Source organism: Tachypleus tridentatus, chromosome 11, assembly GCF_004210375.1.
Source record: "Tachypleus tridentatus isolate NWPU-2018 chromosome 11, ASM421037v1, whole genome shotgun sequence".
NCBI lineage: Eukaryota > Metazoa > Arthropoda > Merostomata > Xiphosura > Limulidae > Tachypleus > Tachypleus tridentatus.
This window is the reverse complement of record NC_134835.1, coordinates 11,510,394-11,532,398: the sequence shown is the minus strand read 5'-3', so window position 1 is coordinate 11,532,398 and position 22,005 is coordinate 11,510,394. Positions and strand designations below refer to the sequence as shown.

The 22,005-nt window shown below is 31.3% G+C and overlaps 1 protein-coding gene across 1 annotated transcript in view; it reads left to right on the top strand.

Annotated features, from left to right (window-relative positions):
• The window catches only part of LOC143231672 (rho guanine nucleotide exchange factor 11-like), a 150,326-nt gene that overhangs the window by 108,481 nt on the left and 19,840 nt on the right, over positions 1 to 22,005 (top strand). Inside the window, exons 25-33 of the mRNA XM_076466255.1 lie at positions 2,409 to 2,467; positions 2,650 to 2,727; positions 3,200 to 3,462; positions 4,054 to 4,280; positions 7,835 to 7,960; positions 9,388 to 9,505; positions 12,512 to 12,690; positions 16,132 to 16,378; positions 19,415 to 19,499. Coding sequence (XP_076322370.1) covers positions 2,409 to 2,467; positions 2,650 to 2,727; positions 3,200 to 3,462; positions 4,054 to 4,280; positions 7,835 to 7,960; positions 9,388 to 9,505; positions 12,512 to 12,690; positions 16,132 to 16,378; positions 19,415 to 19,499 — 1,382 coding nt within the window. The remainder of the gene's footprint in view (positions 1 to 2,408; positions 2,468 to 2,649; positions 2,728 to 3,199; positions 3,463 to 4,053; positions 4,281 to 7,834; positions 7,961 to 9,387; positions 9,506 to 12,511; positions 12,691 to 16,131; positions 16,379 to 19,414; positions 19,500 to 22,005) is intronic.

Below are 22,005 nucleotides of genomic sequence, written 5' to 3'. Positions count from 1 at the left end.
AAATAAATATAACACAATAGGTGTTATATTTGTAGTTCGTTTCTACTTACAAACACATATATCCCTCCTCTTATTTTTTTCAGGTCACTTTTAGCACTCATTAAAGATAGTTCATCCTACGTCACAAAGTGTATTTCAATAACGCCCGTACAGGATAGAATTTACGTTGAGTCTAGCGTGTGACGTCTTACTGACGTTACTGAAGTTCGGTTAGAATTCATTTTGCTTCACAGGAGTTTCAGTATCGGGAACTGTAGTAGCGATGAGAAAACTGAGACAAATTAAGAGCATTGCATATGGAATATTGTAATCTTTAGAAAACCGGATCACTGATATTTGGGAGTGGAATATTATTTTCTTTAACAGGTTTGCAGTATTCTTTGACTGTAGTCTTAAATTAAGTATTGATTTTGATGGCCAACTTCCAGCACGTGATTTATTTATAACAGTACAGAAGATAATACTAAATGCCACAGTTTTCTTCATACTTTTCAGTTTTTTTTAAATTGTAAATACATTTTATTGTAGATCAGTTTTGTTATGAGCCTACTTTAATAAACAGTAAAGGATTGAATAGTTAAACTTGATGTATCTGTTTTATATATATCTGTAAAGTTTATAATGTTTTGTGGATTTTAGAGCTGGTTCAATATTTTTAATGTTTAATGACATTTTTTTGTGTTGTGAAAAACATTTCCGTTAAGAAAATTATTTATGTATTTAAAGATACTGTTTTCTTAAATAGCCTTCAGCTGAGTGATGTATTAAAGTATGACTTTTATAAGGTGTTGAGTATTGTGTAGTGAGGTTATAGCATAGTCATCAGAAAAATAGGTACTTGCAGTAGAAGTTTCATAATTCTTGAAAGGAGAAGGGGTGGGAAAGAGTTGATATTTAAGGTGATAATTTACAAATGTTAAACCAGATATAAGCAGAGCATATTCTTGGTGGTTTGTGGATATATTCAAGTTAAAGTGCTTCGTAACAGTGTACTCTCTTCACGCACAAACATCCATTGTGTAATATAACAGAAGATTAATCGTCTGAGAACAATTCTTTTCGCGCAGTTTTTCTTCGTAGTACTTAGACAATCTGTCTTCATTTCAGTCTGGAAGAATGGCCAAGTGTAGTTTTAATTTATTAGAAATATGCAAATTATATCATATTATTTGATGTTTTTTGTTCAAAGTATAAATATAATAATAATTAAAAATGTGCTAGTTTTACCTTGTAATTAACTTTGTGTAAGCCTTGGGGTCCACATTTTTAAGGAAAATAATTTCTGTCCATTTGAAACATGTTTGTGATTTGATTGAAGTAAGTTTTGAAATGTTTGTCATTTTGCAATTATTATTATTAAGTTTCAGACATATAAAAGAGGTCTTCATTAACTTCCTGGTGATATATAAATGAAGTAAAAATGACTTGCTGTTCCATTCAGATTGGTATTTTTCTGTATAAACATTATTCATTCTCTCTGTTTTCTCATGAGATTTTTGCATTGTTTATTGTCATTCAAGTACTCCTATAAAATAGTCGATTATCAAATGAATTAATCAGTGTAATTTTGACACAAATGGCATTTTGTTTCTTTGTACAGTGTAAAACAGCAGATCCTTGGAATATATTAAATTACTTTTTCTAAATATCTTTACGTAGAATATAACTGGACAATATGTTTTATGTTTGTGATAAAAAAAATTGCTGTAACATTGTGCATTTTTACCATGAAATTGTTATTGGTTTTTAATTTTAAATAATTCAGTAGGTTTCTTTGTATTCAAATGTTCGAAACTTTGTATTGCCATATAAAATACAGTTGGTCTTAGAAATGTCTGTTGTGTTCATAAATATATTCCATAATGTTTATTTAGATTTTTATATTGTAGTCAGCTCTTTTTAACCAAGATAATACAGTTTATATGTGCAATTATGATTTCTAGAAAAGGATAGATGTTCCTAATTTTGTTTTGAACTTTCTAATTTTTTTTGTATTGCAAATAATTCTTAGACTAGTTTTGAAACTAGTATTATAAACTTGAAACTGTGTGCTAACAATTTTTCAATTTCAATCAAAACATAATCTGCCTTGATATGTAAATTTAACTAGTTTGGTGGTAGTTTTTATCACAGTTGTAATTAGTTCTTTTTATAATTAATTCATAACATCATGAAAAAGAAAGTCCCATTTTATCATTTTAAATACTAATTATTTCTATTATAATAGTTGTTATAAAGGAAGTATCAAAATAAGTATGTTCTAAAAATAAAAAGTTGACAAAGATAAATTGAGTTGAACAAAATTAACCACTAATTCCAGATAGACAAACTGTTTTTATTGAATGCACCAATTAGTTACTTCTAGAGAAATCTTATACCAATTTTTCTTTTACATTTATATTTCACAGAGAGAAAACAGAGTACCTCTAAGAAAAAGAAGTGACCCAAATATTCCAAGATCAAAAAGGTAAATATTTTTGATTCAATAACAAATAATATTCCAAAAAACCCATTCACATCAAATGTATGTTTGATCTTATAAATGTTTAAAAGTTAGATTACAATGTGAAATGCATTTAATAACAGTTCCTTTTACCGTTTATGGACTTCAACAGCATTTGAATTTGTTGTTTTCCTTCATGTTCCTAGTGATGCAGAAGTGGATGATAAAGATGGATCTGACCTCAACAACTCAGGTAGTTCATCTAATTCAAACTTGTCCACAAGGTTAGTGTTGAAAGTATCACATCTAAATGTGTCTAATTTTTGTTTATTATAAGCTATAATGTGAGGAGAATGAAATGTAAATAAAAGAAAATGTGAAGAAAAACTGTTTTTAAGCTTTCCTTGTTCAAACACATTCTGTGGTTTTATTCTAAAATAGTTTTATACACCATTGATATATAATCTACAACTACCATATAAGATTATAGTAGTAGCTTACATATTAAAATAAAATTAATCCATAAACTTTCATTTCTGATGTCAGTATATTTTATTTATCGTCAGATAATCTGGTGAATGTTTTATGATAATTGTGTGGATTTGGGAAAATAAAGGAATAACACTGTAATGGGATAAATTATACAGCATTTATAGTGCAGGTATGGTTATCCATGTCAGAATAGCTTTTTAATTGAGTTATCCTTAATATTAAATTTCTATATTATTTATTAAGCTGAATGTTTTTTCTCATTAGAAGTCTTGATAGTCCAAGCGTCTCTGTAGAAATGGTGCACAGAACTCCTAGTGGCACACCTACGGATTCAACTTCAAGTTCCATTCTTTCCACTGGTCCATCACTGTCCACTGCCTCTCCATCATCCTCTTCCAACTTCCATCAGTTGGATGATTCAGACCTGGATGCAGAAAATGATCCTCCCAAATGGCAAGAAAATGTTAATATTAATGTGATACGTGTTATGAAGCCCAAAGAAAAGAAACGTCAGGATGTGATAAATGGTAATAAACACGTGCCTTTTATATTAAATTATTACAATTACAATGTGTGAATGGTTTCATCTGTAGAGTAAAGATATATAATTTACTATCTTGTATTGACTGAGATGTGTGTGTTACAGAACAAGTTCCTAGTTATTTTCCTTATGTTTTGGTTTACTTTATAGCATGCTGAATACGTTAAAATATTTGTTCTCCTTATGGTTCTGAATGTGTAACATGATTGTTTGTTTAAATAAAAATAGAACATATGCATATAAGGTTTAGTGTGAAAGGTACTTTATTGGATTTATAAAGAATTAGAACTAAATTACGTAAAATATTTTCAAGAAAAAATAATTTATGAAAAATGAAACTGTTCCTGCTTTATAATATTAAGTTATAATTGGAAAGAATTAAACTAGATTTATAAATAAATTTACATGCATAGAAGTTTTAGTTTTACTCCATATAAAATCTATATTGTCAAAGAGCATTTCATACCAGTTGTTTAAATTGCTTTTATCCATACTTTTTGTAATATGTATAAAGATAAATAATTTTTTGTTATAAAACATTAATTACATTAGTAAGTGAATTCCATGTTTATTTCAGAACTTTTTCACACTGAACGCACACATGTGCGAAACCTTAAAGTGTTAGACAGGCTATTTTTCAAGCCCATTCAACAGGAACAACTTTTAACCCAAGATCATTTGTATCTTCTGTTCCCTAACTTGGAAGAGATGTTAAAGATTCACAGTAATTTTAACAGCATAATGAAAGCTTGCAGGCGGGAACAGCCAGTCGTAGGAGATGTGGGAAACATCATGCTTGAAATGGTAAGGCTAGTCAGTGTTAGTTATAACCATATTATAACTTGTACTTTGAAATGGTAAGCTTAGCTGATGTTGGATATAACCACACTTAGCTTGTACTTTCTCGTGTACGTGGTTCATCCATGTCAAATTCCTTGTCAGATTTATATTTGGTTCCAGAAGGATGTAAGGAAAGATATTCCACAGAAAGAGCTTTTAGCAATCTTAATCAACCATCTGTTATTTTGTAGAAACCACATTTCTAGTATTTATGAAGATAAAATATTTTGACAATGATTACATTGCAAGATTGTTATTTTTTAAAAATTTTATATTTTCGTGATCAGACCTCTCTTGAGAAATATAGATGGCAGCAGCATCAAAACTTTAGTTGCTATAATTGGATTTATCTGATTTGACAATTCTAGCTGTTTGGTGTGACAAAAGGACTTACCTTACAGTGTCACAAAAACTTTTCCTTATAGCATAACAAATAGAATATTTAGACATTTTTGAATTTTTTGCCTTAGTACAACATGTATGCACACTGCTGGCCAAAATCATAAGGTCAATGAACATAAGAAAAAATATGCATTTTGTGTTGTTAGATTCAACCACTTATTTGAGTAGAGCTTTGAAAGATGAAAATAAGAAAAGGAAAAAAAAACGTTTTTAGCATTTAATAGGGAAAATGTGAACACTATGAAATTAGCCTAAATACTAGCTGGTCAAAAGTTCAACGCCATACCAAAAAGAAGTCCTAAACAGGGTAGGAAATGCCCAACAAGAGGTCTCAGTAGTGAGTTGTACGGTCGTCATTGCAAATAACTTTAAACGTTCGCTTTGGCATGGTTGATATAAGCGTATGCAGAAGGCTGACTAGAATGTTTTTCCAAGTGGTGAAGATGGGTTCACGAAGATCATGCACTGTTTGGAATTGACATTCATTTCTATAGACTTCCTTGCCATCCACTCTGAAACATTTTCAATGGGGTTCAGTTCTGGTGAACATGTTGGATGGTCCAAAAGAATCACGTTATTTGCCACAAAAAAGTTTTTTTGTCCTGCGGGCATTGTGGATTGCAGCATTATTCTGCTGAAAGATCCAGTCATTTCCACACAAGCAATGTAGCCAGCAGCTGTTTGATGACCCTGTATAACCTGAAGCTCCATTGTTCCATGGAAGGAGAAAGCACCACAGATCATGATGGAATCTCCTTCACTGTATCATGAAGAAAATGTTTCTGGTGGGATATCCTTATCATGCCAGTAATGTTGGAAGCCATCTGAACCATCCAGGTTAAATGTTTTCTCATTAGAGAACAAAACCTTCTTCCACTTTTCTACGTTTCATGTTTGGTGCTTCACAACAAAGTTTAACTGAGGCGTTTCGTGGTGTGAAAGGAGGCGTAGCCTTTAAAGACGTTTACAGTTTTTAAAGTCTTTTTAGATGCTGTCTTATTATTCTTGAACTGCATTCAGTGTCCGTAAGGGCCTTAATCTGGTTCGATGATCAGCTGGTGTCTTGCCGGACAACCTGTCGGATCCTCCTGCTCAACACCAGCGAAATTTTCTTGAGCCAACCACTTGAAATTCTTGTTCCATATTCCTCAGGGTCTTTTAAGAAATTTGCAACAGCAGTTCTACTATGCCCAGTGTCACCAGCGATGTCACATTGAGAGAGACCTTGCTTTTGCAGCTTGACAATTCTGCCACGTTCAAATTCTGTCAACTTTTTACCCTTTGCCATGTTTTACTTAATGTAACACAGGAGATGTCAGTGGGAGATGTTGACAATACTAATGCTTGAACACAAATGACTAAATTTTGTTACGTGTTTACTAATTTATGCTTCATTTCATTATGGTCTTAAACTTTTTACCAGCTAGTATTTAGGCTAATTTCATAGTGTTCGCATTTTTCCTGTTAAATGCTAAAGAAAGTTTTTTATTTTTATTTTCCCTTTTTTTTATTTTCATCTTTCGAGGCTCTACTCAAATAAGTGGTGGAGTTTAACAACGCAAAATGCATATTTTTTTCTTTATGTTCATTGGCCTTAAGATTTTGTCCAGCAGTGTATGTCACGAAGCAAAAGTGAAACTAGTGTATTATGATGTTTAAGAAGGTGAAATTCCAAATTTCATTTTCTTAGTAGATAATTGAAAGTTTTCAAGAAGCCATTCCAAAATTTCATTATGCATTCAAAGGGTTAAGTTGCATAATTGCTAATGTGTTTCAACAATGGGCTATCTATGTGTATGTAAAACATATTTTAGAGAATATTACAAATTTAGATTTTTTTAGCTTGTCTGTTTTATGTTCTATAATTATATGGTATGAAGCAGGTAATCCATTAATTTTTTTCTGTTACCACTGAACTGCAAAGTTACTTAAGGTATATCACACTTTGTCTTTCATAATCATTTCAGTTACATATTAGACAAAGCTTTGTATGACATGACTAATATATTGCAAGTTTTTTAGGAGATTTTGTCCTGGAGTTCTTTGGCATTTTTGTAATGCCAGTTGTATTCAATGAACTGTCTTTAAACCTTGAAACTCTGGATGGAACAACACTTCATCAGATGTGGTTTTGGGTTGTCTTTGTCACCTTGGTGCAGGCCATCCTCATCAACTGGTTTTCTCGATGTCTTTATTTGAACAGCTCACTTTTCTTATACTCCATGGATCCTACTTGAGAGTTTGTCTTATGATGTTATCCAGTAGTTTCTTGAGGGTATTTACATTCAGGTTCCATTTTCTCATAGCAGTTCATCTTATGATCTCTGTTGATTTTCTACCATAAGTCATTGTTATTTATGTTCACCTGTTTTGCAAGATGCTGTGTAAGCATGTGTTGATAGAAGTTTTGGGTTTGTGATGGTGTTTTCATTCTGTTTCAAAACCATATAACAGGACTGACCGAACATTGTTATTGTAGTTCCTTATTTTGTTTCTTATGGAGAAAACCTTTGAGTTTTAAATTGGCTTCAGGGTATTGAAAGCATAGTCTGTCTTCTCTGTAACTGTGTCAGTCAGCAGATGGACAGATGAAGATAGAAATGACAGATACAATAACATCTAGTTAAGTGAATTTTTCCTCCACTTCTGTGTTATTCCCTTTCATTTTGATTACCTCTCCCTCTTTATTGTGGTTCTTCATTACTTCTGTTTTTCCCTTTGTTGTGCTCGACTCAGTTATGGTTCACAATTGTTTCTAATCACAACTACAAAATTTTCTGAAAAAACTATTTTGATTTAGTTTTATTGCCAGTCTCGTATAATTTGCCTGTACAGGATTAATAACATATAAAAAGTATGGGTTGAGTTTGATGTATAAATGTTTTGGACTGTTGGTATTTGCTCTATGACAATTAATTATATAATGTTTTTCCAAGTGTTCTGTGTCTGGGTGTGATGTATAAATTTTTTGGACTGTTGGTATTTTTTCTGTTGCAGTTAATTATATAATGTTCTGCATCTTATGGTGTGATGTTTTCTCCCGAGTGTTTTGCGTCTGACGGTGTGATGTTTTCTCCAGAGTGTTCTTGATTGATGGTGTGATGTTTTCTCCCTAGTTTGACGGCCTTTCTGGTGATAGACTCAAGAGTGAAGCAGCAACGTTTTGTTGCAACCAGTCTACAGCTTTAGAGCTGCTAAAGAATAAACAGAAGAAGGATCAGAAACTAGCACAATTTTTATCTGTAAGTCTTCTTTACTTAAACATATGTAATATTCAACATAGTATATGTGTTCATTAGCTCTTTCAACTTAATTTACCAAACAGTTATTGCATGTGGTTTAAAATGAATTTAATAAAATTTAGAATTATTTGTCTTTGAAGTTAAATAGTCATCATAACTGTATGTTGCTGTAAAATACGTGAATTTATCAGTTTCTGTATAGTAACTAAATATGTGCAGTTTCTGTTCTGATATACAAATATTTATTTTCACGATGAAAATAGACTTAAAGATTATGAGTGAAACTTTGGATTTAACTATTTTATAAAAAAGAAATTGCATTTTAAAATACTCACAGTTCTATAAAATTGTATTTATACACTAACATAGGTATACTTGTAATAAAAATTCATAATACTTGGAAGTGTCAACAGCTTCCTATTATAGATGGCTCTGTCTGGTGAACTATGCATATACTAGTTTTTGTCAAATGAATTATTCAAGTTTTAGTTGTTTCTGTATATACTTTCAGCTGTTAAAACTCCTCAAAGTATCGTAATTTCAGATAAAGACATTCTTGAAATACTAAATGGTACTGGTGTTGTTTCTGACATCAATCTGAACAATATGCATATTGGTATCAATATTTTGTTCACAGATGACTATGGAAGAATAAAAAAAATAGACAATTGATCTAACTTGAGCACATTTTTAAAGTGAACCCTTTTCCTGTGGCTGCAGCACTTCCACCCCTTCACACTTCAACTCAGACATATTTCCCACTGTCATTCGAAACTGCCATGTGTGACATAGGAGTAAAATGCTATGGAAAGTATTTATTGGCATCCCACCTAACTGTCGATACATGGTTTCCACTCGGCCCTTCAGTAACTAGCAAGACACCTAAGCAGAATGTACAACAACTGTGTGCCAACTGTGCCCACATTGCAAGAACAGCAAATATTAACATATTAACCCCACTTGCACTTGCTGTTTACGTATTCTTGATATGCTTGACTTGGATAGCTAAAATGATAGTGAAAGTAAGTCTAGTGGTGCTTACATGATGATGAAAAAACAGTGAGACAGCTCTTCATCTAGTGATGACAGTCAAGATGGTGACTCTGGACCCAGCAGAGGTAAGTGTGAACAGCATCAGCAATGGGAAACATTTATTCCACTTGCCATATGAGAGTGTCAGAGAAATGGGAAACATAAGTTCTAGCTGCAGTGATCGTATTAATGAAGAAAGGTTTACCTTATGAAAGTCTTTTGGTTATCAAGTTACTTTCTTATATTTGTTTATTTATCCATGCTTTATGAATTATGCTAATTTCTCTTGAGTTCTTTCCACATTCTTAGCTTTATAAAAATCGTTTTTATTGTTAATGTTGATGAAACCCTGATGATGTTTAAAACTTACATATGTATGGCTTCTTTGTTGTTAGGATGCTGAAGCAAATCCTCTCTGTAGAAGGTTACAGCTTAAAGACATTATAGCCACTGGCTTTCAGCGACTTACAAAATATCCACTTCTTTTGGAAAATATTGCAAAATATACACCACGTAAGTGTAATTACACCACGTTGTTGTTCAATAGTTACACTATGTCCTTAACTTTTTCTCTTCTGATTAATTGATAGTAATTTGCATTCAAGTTGACACCACATGCAAATGTTTTTATGTTTACAAGATGGTATGACTATTTTTGTGCCTTCAAATATTTACAAATAGTTTTTACACTGAAGATAATTTCCTGATTAGACATTTATCTCAAGTTAGAATTGTAAACTGAGAGGTAATTGAGATAGTCAAATCTTATTAATCAATAGAGGTTGTGATGATATACTTTAACTTTTAAAATTCTTTAATAGTAAGATTTTTTTCACATCACAAACAATGTATCATTTATTTTCTTTGTAGATATTTTAAGTTTTTGTCTCTAAAGTCATTATTTTGTATCTGATATTGTCCTCAGAATACTTACCTATACATTTACAAGTACTTGTGTAGTTAATTACCTTTCAGAAAAGTTTTGTCGTTAGTTAAACCTTCTTACATTTTTTTACTGTGTTTTTTTGCAGGCCAATAATTGTGTAAAATGTACAGATAAATTTTGTTTTATATCATAACATTGTAGGAAACATATCTGATATACTGCCTCAATGACTTTGATCTTGTATACAAGGGAATTTGTCTGTTTAACTCTCTTGCTTCAGGTATTCTTTACTGAGCATGAGACAAGGGTTTAGTGTCTTACGTTCAGAACTTTATCAAACCACTTTTTATTTGTTATACCAATTAGTATAGTATAAAATCTTAGCTTATAATCCATATTTTAATACTATACAAGTTTTAAACTCCTAATTCAACGTAGCAGTACTTTAAAAAATCCTGAATTTCCCCTAGTATAATGTAATGAATAATTTTCTCTATCTTATCAACCAACCTCTAAAAAAGGTATGAAATTAAATGTAAATTAGTCAACATAAAATTATTATTTAGACAAACCATAATTGTGATAGCCTTCATGTTTGTATAGTTACATTGCAATTGAATAGAAAACCAGACCCACGATTTGTTACTAGTTCTCTTACATTTCATTTTATATTACTTATAATCAATAGAAAGTCAAGGTTTTCATTTATCTGTCAAATGGTGCATTGTATAATGTTGTGTAATGACAAGTTAAGTATCTGTCAAGCTTTGTTCCAGTGATAAAATTAACAAATGGCTTGAATGAATTTGTGGCAGCTATTGTCACATAATTAGAAAGCCAGAAAAATATTCAGAGATACAAGATATTGTCTGCTTTTTGCATGTTAGTAGTCTATGTTCTTTGATGCATTATTTAATTAAATGAAAATTATTTAGTGCTTTACTACTATTAGTATGAAAAAGTTGGGTTAATTTTCATTAACAATAAACAGCAAGAAAAGAGAAGATTTGGTAAGTATTTTATTTCATGTTTTTCATTTTCATTATTTATTTATTATTATTATTATGAGGGTGACTAACATGTAAAGATAGGTATCTTGAAGGTTAGTGAAAATTATATTAGGTAAAATAAATCAAAATAAATAATATAAAATTGTTTCCCAAGACATGTAGGCTGTTTCTAATAACTCATGGATAATGTAATTCTATAGTATTATATAAGGTGCACATCACCTGAGTGATTTACAACTTAATTATGGCACAGATAGCAATTGTATGTGGTGTAAAGGGCAATGAAACAATAAAATTTAATTGTGATTAGATATATACTGTTAAGAAATTAAAGCTACTCAGAGTAAATGAATCTAGTTTTGTGTTACAGTTTCAGGTCATTCTAGAATGAAATTAAGGGCATTTTAGATTTAATTTCATTTTTGTTCTTTGGTGGTAACGACGTCGGTCATATTGGCCAATCCCATATAGAGGTAGAATAGAAAAAATGATTTACTGAGGGAAAGAAATGTTTCAACTGTATTAAGGAGGTTATAGTCATTACACCAAGGAAATTTGAGATGAAGAAAATTATTTTAATCTTAATATAAAATTTGCTTTGTACATGCATAAATTTATATATTAATTTGTTAAAAATACTTTACTGAATATATTTTCTGTATGTGAAAGACTTGCAATATTAACTGAAAGAGTGCCAAATTTTGTGAAGATATACACTAGATAGCAAGTTAGTGGTATTAAATCTATAAAACCTTTAACTGAGTACAAAGAGATCACATGCTCGGTAAAGTTGATTAACCCTCAGTTGAAATAGTTAATGTCTAGTTTAAGTAATTAATAATCAACTAACCTTTATTCCCTCCAAATAACAAGCATCTTTGTCTTTGGTTATAATAGATAAATGTTAGGGTACACTCTACTAAGTGGGTAATATTTTACGTGCTACTTGACTGGTGTATATTGAAATTATAAATGGAAAGTAAAACATTAATATGTTTCTAAGAAATTTTCCACATGAGGAAATACTTATTGTAAGTGTAATTTATAATTAGTTTTCATAGTAGTCGGAACAGATTGTTTTATATAAATGAGTAATTATAAATTAACATTTTTGACAGTTATATCTAAATCATCTTGGAAAAAGTGTATTCAGAATAAAGCTTTTCCAAGATGATTACCTCTCACCCTTTGTGTTAGAACAAGAAATAAAAATTATTTTGAACATAATGTTAATATATACTTAACTGCACTGTTTTGCAACATATTCTATGGTTGATTTCTTTAATTCATTGATTTTGAACTGGAATGTGTTTCTGCCACATAGTGTTATTTAAATCAATTTTCATGTGAAAGGCTTAGGGAAGTATTTCATAAAATTGCATATTTCATCCATTATTCAAATGATCTAAGAATGGTTAATCACAACAAGCTATAAATAACTACTTACACATAGACTAATCATTATTTACTTTGGAAAAAAAAAAAATTGTTACATGAACTGAACAATATAATATGTATGGTTACAACATTGTATTATATTTTCAGGTATAACAATTACAAAAGATTCATTATTCATTTTATATAAATGCTATATGATACTACACATTACTTGTTCTTGAACAGAAGACTCAGAAGAACACAGCAAACTATTGCGTGCAATACACTGTAGCAAAGAAATCCTGGCATATGTAAATCAAGCTATTAAAGAAGCAGAAAATGAACATAGACTTATTGAGCTTCAGAAAAAGATTGACAGAAGTGCATTCGAGAAGGTTGAAGCACCTATTGTTCAGGCTTATCGTGTAAGTTTCTTTAACACAGATGGTTGTTTTGTTTTTTTATATGCTTGCATTTCATGTGTGTCATTGTTTTTTTCATGACAGAAAATATCTTAAAATTTACATTTCAAGCAACTACTGGAATATTGGGCGTTAAAATAACTAACAAAACCTTTTAAGATAAAACCTTTTTGTTCAGTGTATGCATGTAATATATTCTAAAAATAAGTATATTTGTGTGGAATTATTTGTTATTTAATACCCATAATTCAGTTTTTGGGTTCTTTATGTGTGTAGTGAAAAATTAATTTAAATGTTTATTTTGTTGCATAAAATGTTTCAGTTAAACAGATTGAGAACAGGTCTGTGTTGCTTTCTGACATGTACTGTGCAGAAAATGGTTTTGTAACATTTGTAACTAGTTTAATATGTTGTAGTAAAGTCTAGAATAAAAAATATTTACAGAATTTCTATCGACTTTGTCCTCTTAAAAACATTAAAACATTCTCTCTTTGTTACCAATTAATGTGCTTTATAACTCATTGAGTTTTCTGTTAAAACAAAAATTGTCCATTTATTATTAAAATTCTTTAGATGTGAAAAGTAATTTATTCATGTTAACACTCCTATGAAAAGACGTTTCTAGTCCTGATTTCTCCAAGCCCGTTCCCTGGCTGTGGTTTCGCTAGATAATAGATAGGGACAGTGGGAATCTCGTTAATCCATTCATTAATGGATTTAAATGGCAATTTCATTTAAATACAAAATTATTAGCCTAATATTAATAACCTTTCAAGTTGCTCTGGGGCCTATTAGGCCCCACTTTTCGTAGGAGTGTTAATCAGAAGTAGCTGGTATTGTATAGTTTCAGTTATATTCACAGAACTGTGTTTTGTATAGCTTACTCAGCCCATCAGAGTGTATAATTTTATAGAAGTTACAAAAATTAAAGTATTTAGTAATGGTATGTATGACATAATGTTGGAATAAAGCTTGATAGGGCAGTGAAACACGCAAGCGCAAGTTTGATACATTTTAACTGAAAATGAATGGAGACTTCTGCTGATAAATTATTACTCTGTGTGAGAATAATGGAGTGATTTTAATAATGGAACCTGTGACATAAAACCTTAATTTGTGAGTATAGTCAGTTGTAGATTTGAAAAAACACAGAAACAAAGATATTTCCTAGTTGTTCACCATTGTTCTTAAGGAGATGAAAATGGGTAAACGTTGAATGTGAGGTAAATACACATCAGCTGGAAGTGTTTCTTGAGGTGAACTTGAAAGCTGATCAGTTCTGCATTATCTACCCAACACAGGTCAAAGACCGTGTCATTGCATTTGTAAAGTCGCATTCAAAATGTTATTGAACTACTATTCTATGGATGTATGTCAGTAAGTTTGACATCAAATTGTAGGTTGTAATGTATATGTCAGTAAGTTTGACATTAAATTGTAGGTTGTAATGTATATGTCAGTAAGTTTGACATTAAATTGTAGGTTGTAATGTATATGTCAGTAAGTTTGACATTAAATTGTAGGTTGTAATGTATATGTCAGTAAGTTTGACATTGAATTGTAGGTTGTAATCTATATGTCAGTAATATACAGTAACTAATTTCTTAATTTAAATGTTAAAAAATGCATCTGAGTATAGATTCATATTGTTATGTGGTATGTTGAATGCAGCATTGATTCATATGTAATGTTCAAATACAAAGTGTATGGATACTCATATTATTGATATTGACAAGTTAGAATATTAAAACCCTTCTTTCTTTTATATTTTTTGAGATATCAATGTATTTATTGAATCAACTAAGGTGGTCCAGCACATTTCTCTCATGTTTGAAAAGACTTGCTTTCCATGGTGAATTGTAGATAATCACTTAGTGACCTCTAGTGGTATTCTTACCTCTGCAAAGTATTTGCACTTGAAGCTTTTTTTATGATAGATTTCAAATGATAATGTAGGACATTAGTAAGCTCAAAATGATATCTTCTTGGACCCAAATACAACTCGGTTAAAACGCTTGATAACTTGTAGCAGAATTCTGTGTTATTGATACAGTTATTTATAGGTTTTTGGTTATTTCAAAATGCACATGTTAAGCCTAAAAACTTATTTTACCTTATGCAAAACTTGATAAGGCTTAGCAACTTTACAGCAGGTGGCAAGTGAGTACACAGATCGTTACAAGAAGAGATAATTATGTGGTTTCTTCTTTAATTAATGTTCTAATGTTTTAAGAAAAATAAGTTTAAAAATGAATTTATAAATAGTAATAATGTATTATAAATGGAGTGTGACTATTTTACAAAATACTGATCCACTAGGATCCAGCCACTACAGGACACTGTTAAGAGGTCAATGTAATAAAAATAAAATTTTATGAATGTAAAATGTTATGAGATTTTAGTTGTTGAGACCAGACATTAGTGTTTCTGTATTATAATCTGTTTTTGTCAGGGCAACACGTTCATTGTAGAAGAGATTCTATACTTTGGAATCGCAGTTTAGGATCCAAATTATTATATTCTCAGTTGTATCAATAAAGACTTCTAAGGTTTCTGTTGACTGGTGGCAGCCTGGCAGATTTATTATCGTATTCTGAATGTTAATGTTACTGGATTTGTTGTAGAGACATTTATAATGCACTGGTTTGAAAGTAAGTTATTGTTAGTTGTAAATAATTTCAAAACTGTGTATCATGCTAAGGGTAGGAATAAGTTTGTACCTTTACTCAGAAAACTAATTTCAGCTGCAGATGTTTCAGGGTGATGTTTTATGATGTTGGAAGTATATACTTTCAGCTTGGGGTTGTCTGAACAAAGAAATAACTAAATTGGCTGTATTGAGAAAATAATTATTAGCAGTTTGCACTGTTCCTATTGATTTTGAGAGTATATATTGACAAGATGGTCTCTGAGCATCAATACTTTGTGAAAATTATCAAAATTCTGAATGGAAATCTGGGGTTTTCTTTTATTTTAGTGTTTATAAAGGAAAGTCTTAGTTCTGTTGACAAAAAATTAAATATTTGTTCAGAAGGATAAATTATGCATTTCAGAAATAGTTGTTTTACAGAAGCTATGATTTTAGGTTTAGCAAGTTAGATATGTTTTGTTTCTGAATATTAAACTTAAATAATTGTTCACTGATGGGTTCTTTAGTACTGCATTTAAAACATTTGTGAAGCAGCAGAGAATAAAAGAGGTTGGTTGACATATGCAGAAATACCAACAAGAATGCCATGGGAATAAGATGGAAGTAGCATCTAGAATTTTACAAGTGTAGGTTATTTGAGCCATAAGGTACTGGAAGATGTACATTTGTGAATTTGGAGTTTGGTTTCAGTAAAAGTATAGGAGAGTCTAATTCTTTGTGTGAACTGTTTCATTGTGATAGTTACTATCAGACTGATTGACTCAGTGATAACTTGATTATGTTTGTCTTTACAGCATCTTGACCTAACAAAGCACAGGTTAGTCCATGAAGGCCCTTTAATTTGGAGATTACATAAACAGAAAACGGTTGAAATGCATGTTGTGTTGTGTGAAGATATTCTGGTGTTGCTACAGAAACAGGATGATAAGTTGTTGCTGAAATTTCACAGTAACAATCTGATGTCGGGCCGAGAAGACACCAAAATTACCCATAGTCCAATACTTAGTGTACAGAACCTGTTCACAAGGAGCGTGGCTACAGGTACATTATGTGTCTAGCATGTAATAAGATAAGAGTAGTGCAAAAAAAGGTTAATTAGAAAACTGAGTGAGTTTCATACAGGTTACAGTTAGACAAAATTGTTTTCTTATATCCAGGACCGTGGCACTGATATCCAGCTGGAAGTGATTTTATGATGAAAGTAAACTTAAAATTATTTCAGAATTTGGTACTAAATATAATAAGTGGAAAATGAAAGTATTTGAATAAAGACTCACTTTTGAGACTAAAAGAGTAGCTAACTTTACTTTATGGCCTACAAGAATATAATAATATTTAGAATTATATAAATACGGAAGTTGAAGTTCATAAGAATATCTTTTTTTATTAATAGAATTATGTGAATTGAAATATATAAAGTTGAACCTCTTGTAGTTTAAATATTACACAACTGCTGTTTTATTGGACTTCTTCAGTTGTGTAATGTGAGTATATATCAATATAATGTTTTAACTAAACAAAAGTTAATTTTAAATAATATTTCATAACTTGTAATAACTTAAGTGTCAGCATATTTAAACATGGGTATGTCATGACAGTTAATAACTTAAAAGTGTCAGCATATTTAAACACGTACTTTGTAACAGTTGAGAACTTTCAACTCGTCACTTAATGTTCTGTATCTTTGTAGAGTTACTGTTTGTTTCTTGTATATCTAATTCCAGCCAATATGCACCTTTTGTAAAGTAGCCAATACAATTAGAGGCTTAATGACGTTATGTTAGACAGTATTTATCTTGCTGTATGTTCTTTTATTAAAGTTACTTCTGTAATCCGTTTAGAAAACAAGTACAGCTGTTTCAGAAATAGCTTCTGATAAGGTACAAGCTCATACTGTGGTGAAGTCTACTGTATTATAGATACCATTATTTTCCAGTTACCATTTAAATTTTTTGTCAAACAGAGTAATTACTTGTATAAAACAAACAAATAGATCCAGTGAACTCACAACCATGATACAGTTTGATTATTGTAAGACATGGGAAGTTGTTTCTTGTAACAACTAATTTTTTTAAAATGTTGCAACCATATGAGAAAGAGAATTGTACAACTGTTAGATCATTCAATTTTAAAATGTTGAAACCATATGAGAAAGAGAATTGTACAACTGTTAGATCCTTCAATTTTAAAATGTTGCAACCATATGAGAAAGAGAATTGTACAACTGTTAGATCCTTCAAAGTAACACCTGATGTTACCCAATGTGTATCATTTTTTTAAATCATGAAATTTGGACATTACAAAATAAAAAGTGCCATAATTTGCATTTTATATTTTTTTGACACCTAAAACTTCAAAAATTTATATTTTGAGATAGAAATAAGCAAGACTCATAAAGACCACAGATTTTGAGATAGAAATAAGCAAGACTAATAAAGACCACAGATTTTGAGATAGAAATAAGCAAGACTCATAAAGACCACAGATTTTGAGATAGAAATAAGCAAGACTCATAAAGACCACAGATTTTGAGATAGAAATAAGCAAGACTAATAAAGACCACAGATTTTGAGATAGAAATAAGCAAGACTCATAAAGACCACAGATTTTGAGATAGAAATAAGCAAGACTCATAAAGACCACAGATTTTGAGATAGAAATAAGCAAGACTCATAAAGACCACAGATTTTCAGATAGAAATAAGCAAGACTCATAAAGACCACAGATTTTCAGATAGAAATAAGCAAGACTCATAAAGACCACAGATTTTCAGATAGAAATAAGCAAGACTCATAAAGACCACAGATTTTCAGATAGAAATAAGCAAGACTCATAAAGACCACAGATTTTCAGATAGAAATAAGCAAGACTCATAAAGACCACAGATTTTCAGATAGAAATAAGCAAGACTCATAAAGACCACAGATTTTCAGATAGAAATAAGCAAGACTCATAAAGACCACAGATTTTCAGATAGAAATAAGCAAGACTCATAAAGACCACAGATTTTCAGATAGAAATAAGCAAGACTCATAAAGACCACAGATTTTCAGATAGAAATAAGCAAGACTCATAAAGACCACAGATTTTCAGATGTTTCATGTTGTTGACAGAACTCTTCTGAGCAGATGTAAACCATGTTTGTAGGAAAAAGGAAAATGAAGGAAAATTAAAAATTGGGGCAAAGATTGTTTTGTATCCTATTTTTCAAAAGTTAAATGTAGCCTGGCATGGCCAGGAGGTTAAGGCATTCAACTCGTAATCTGAGGGTTTCAGGCTCGAATTCCTATCGCGTCAAACGTGCTCACCCTTTCAGCGGTGGGGCGTTATAATGTGTGACGGTCAATCCCAATATTTGTTGGTAAAAGAGTAGCTCAAGAGTTGGCAGTGGGTGGTGATGACTAGCTGCCTTCCCTTTAGTCTTACACTGCTAAATTAGGGACGGCTAGCGCAAATAGGTCTTGTGTAGCTTTGAGCGCAAAATTAAAAAAAACAAAGAAACAAAAGTTAAAGTCTGAACATTTTGGTTACAGTTTTAGTTTAAAGAGAGATCATAAAGACATTTTTAGAACTAAACATTACTATACACTATCATAAAACAGATATAGAGTTGGAGAGGCTTAATAATTGTGATACTTCATCATTTCCCATGATGGACGTTTAGACTATACAAAGCTTTCAGAAAAGAAAAGGTGATATGAACAGTACAAAAATTAATTGGAACTTTGTTAAATTATAGAATGATGTTAAGCATGTCTTGCTGTGGTGGGATAATGAACTGTAATTGTTATATTTTTATACAACCATGACAAACGAAAACATGCTGAACATTATGATTTTTAAACCAATATGTGTAAACTGTGAGTTTTAATCCAATTGTATTATATGTTATTTAAATGTATTTGCTTATGCTGGTTACTATTTGAAGATAATACTCTTTTTTTTCAAGTGTTTCATCATCTGAAATTTGCTGTAATCTTTGCTGCTTATTATTAAATATTCGACACGCTTTGTGTATTTAATAATATTTATATGTATTCCTAGAAATGATGAATTGTAATATACCTTATACTTTAGATAGCAAAGGCTTCTTTCTTGTTTCAACATCTGAACAACATGCTATCTATGAATTTGTGGCCTCCTCAGCTTCTGAACGAAAAGTGTAAGTTTTGTTCTCCATGTTGTTGTTGTTGTTACGTGCTTTGTTTTGTTGAAGTATTAGTTTTGTCTTCCATGTCATTGTTATTTGCTACATATAGTTGAAGTGATTAATTTTGTTTCATTCATTATGTGCTACATTTAGTTAAAGTAGTTAGTTTTGTTCTCTGTGTTGTTATATGCTATGTTTAGATGAGGCATGATTAGGTTTGTTCTCTGTGTTGTTATTATGTGCTATGTTTAGTTGAAGTAATTAGTTTTGTTTCTTTCATTGTTGTTACGTGCTACATTTAGTTGAAATAATTAGTTTTGTTCTCTTCACTGTTGTTGTTACATGTTACATTTAGTTGAAGTAATTAGTTTTGTTCTCTTCACTGTTGTTGTTACGTGCTACATTTAGTTGAAGTAATTAGTTTTGTTCTCTTCGCTGTTGTTGTTATGTACCTACATTTAGTTGAAGTAATTAGTTTTGTTCGCTTCGCTGTTGTTGTTACGTACCTACATTTAGTTAACACTCCTACGGAAAAAATATTTACATCCACTAAAGAGATTTTGGGGCCTATCAGGCCCCATATAGTTTTCCAATAGAAACACAGTGATTTAGCAACATTCATTACAAACAACTTTAGAATGGCTCTGACAAACATTTTTTTTACAATTTGAGCAAACAATTTTCGACTGTATCTTTTGATCTGCCGCACAAATGGCATCGTCCTTTTTTTTGCTCTCTTTGCAGGAGGTTCACATGAGGTTGTTTTGTCATTATCTTTGCAGTAAATTTCTTTGATTTTAAGCATCAATTGCCATATAAATTCTCTTCTGGCTCTTGATTTATGTTGATGAAGAAATTCTGGATGTTTTGTTGAGTATAGAATGAAACCATTGTACGCAGCAAGATCTAGAATGTTATAGAATATGCAGACTGACCAGCACTTTGATCGCCTCTTTGTTGTATAATATCTCACCAGTTGATCGAGAGTGTCGACACCTGTCTTCGTTGCATTGTAAAGATTGACGATTTCAGGCTTTCCATTCTCTTCTACTTCACCAGACTGATGCTGAGAACTCAGTAGTAGCACATATTTTCCTGGTTTGTCTGAGTGCCTGAGAAGAGTGATGTCGTCATGGTAGAAAAACTTTGGTGATAACTCTTTAGATTTTGCATTTATTTCAGGAGGCAGGAAGGTTCTTGATTTCCGTATGGTTCCAACAAGTCCTGTTCTTTTTGTTCGTAGGTATTTGGCAAGTGTCATTGTTGTGAAGAAATTATCTGTCGTTATTGTCCTTCCTTTTCCAAGAAATGGCTGACTCAGTTCTCTGACTATTCTTTCTCCTTAATTTGTTTCTGTCGTATTTCCAACCTTTCCAGTATAAATTTGAGCATTGAGGAGGTAACTTGTCTTTGCATCTGTTAGGCACTAAATCTTTATTCCGTATTTGCCTGGTTTTGTCAGAATGTATGTTCTGAAGCCAACTCTTCCTTTGAAGTTACATAGTTGTTCATCCACTGTCAGGTATTTGCTTGGGTTGTAACTGTTTTTGCAATTTTCAATGAAAAAATTCCAGACTCCAGAGATGGCGGCATCTTTGATTTCTCTATTTCTTTGAGAGTGGATGTCAAATCTGATTTTTGAGCACATTTTTTGAATTTGTCTTGTGTAATCAGTTTTGCAAAATGGCAAACCGAATTGGTTGAAAACATTTCGATCTATCGATGCATTTTTGGATTTGCTTATTCCAAGGAAAAGATTAGCTGCGATCCATTTCCAGAGGTCTTCTTCAAAAATTGGTTCTTTCATGTTGGTGTTTGTTGAGTGAATGATCTGTTCCATCATATTATCAGAAATGAAAATTTTGAATGTTTCGAATGGTGTAGAGACTCTTGGAGCAGCTTGCCTTGTAATGCCTGGGTTCCCATTGAATATATTGAGAGCTGCGGTTCTCCTGTTGATCCTTGAAGGTGTTGTTGAATAACTAAAATTCTTATCTTTGGACAATAGTTTGTTCACTGGTATCGTAGTAAGATCTTCTTGATTACTTTCTTCACTTTCAGAAGGGTACGGCACGATTTGTTCATCATTTTCGCTTCAGAAGGATCATCATCACAACTTTCAGAGTAGTCTTCAACATTATCATGTTCACTTTCATCGTCGGATGGTTTTGTCAGTAAATATACAGCTTCATCAAGAGATATCATTTTTGACACGGTTTGAAGATTTCAGCTCCTATATATAGGATTTGTGGATTCTTCTACAATATTCTAGAAGCTTCAAGAATATTCTAGATTATTCTAAATACTTCTGTAAAGTTTCTAGAATGTTCTAGAACAGGCGTGGGCAAACTAGGCAATAATCAGGACCGTCTAAAATTATTGTTGGAGTAGAGTTATTATCCTAAATATCCATCTTTTGAAAAGAGGTTGTAAAATTAATATATTTTTACTATAATTTGCTTTTTTTGGTTGCCCAGGCCTGTTCTAGAATTATTCAGGAAATAAATAGTCATTTTTA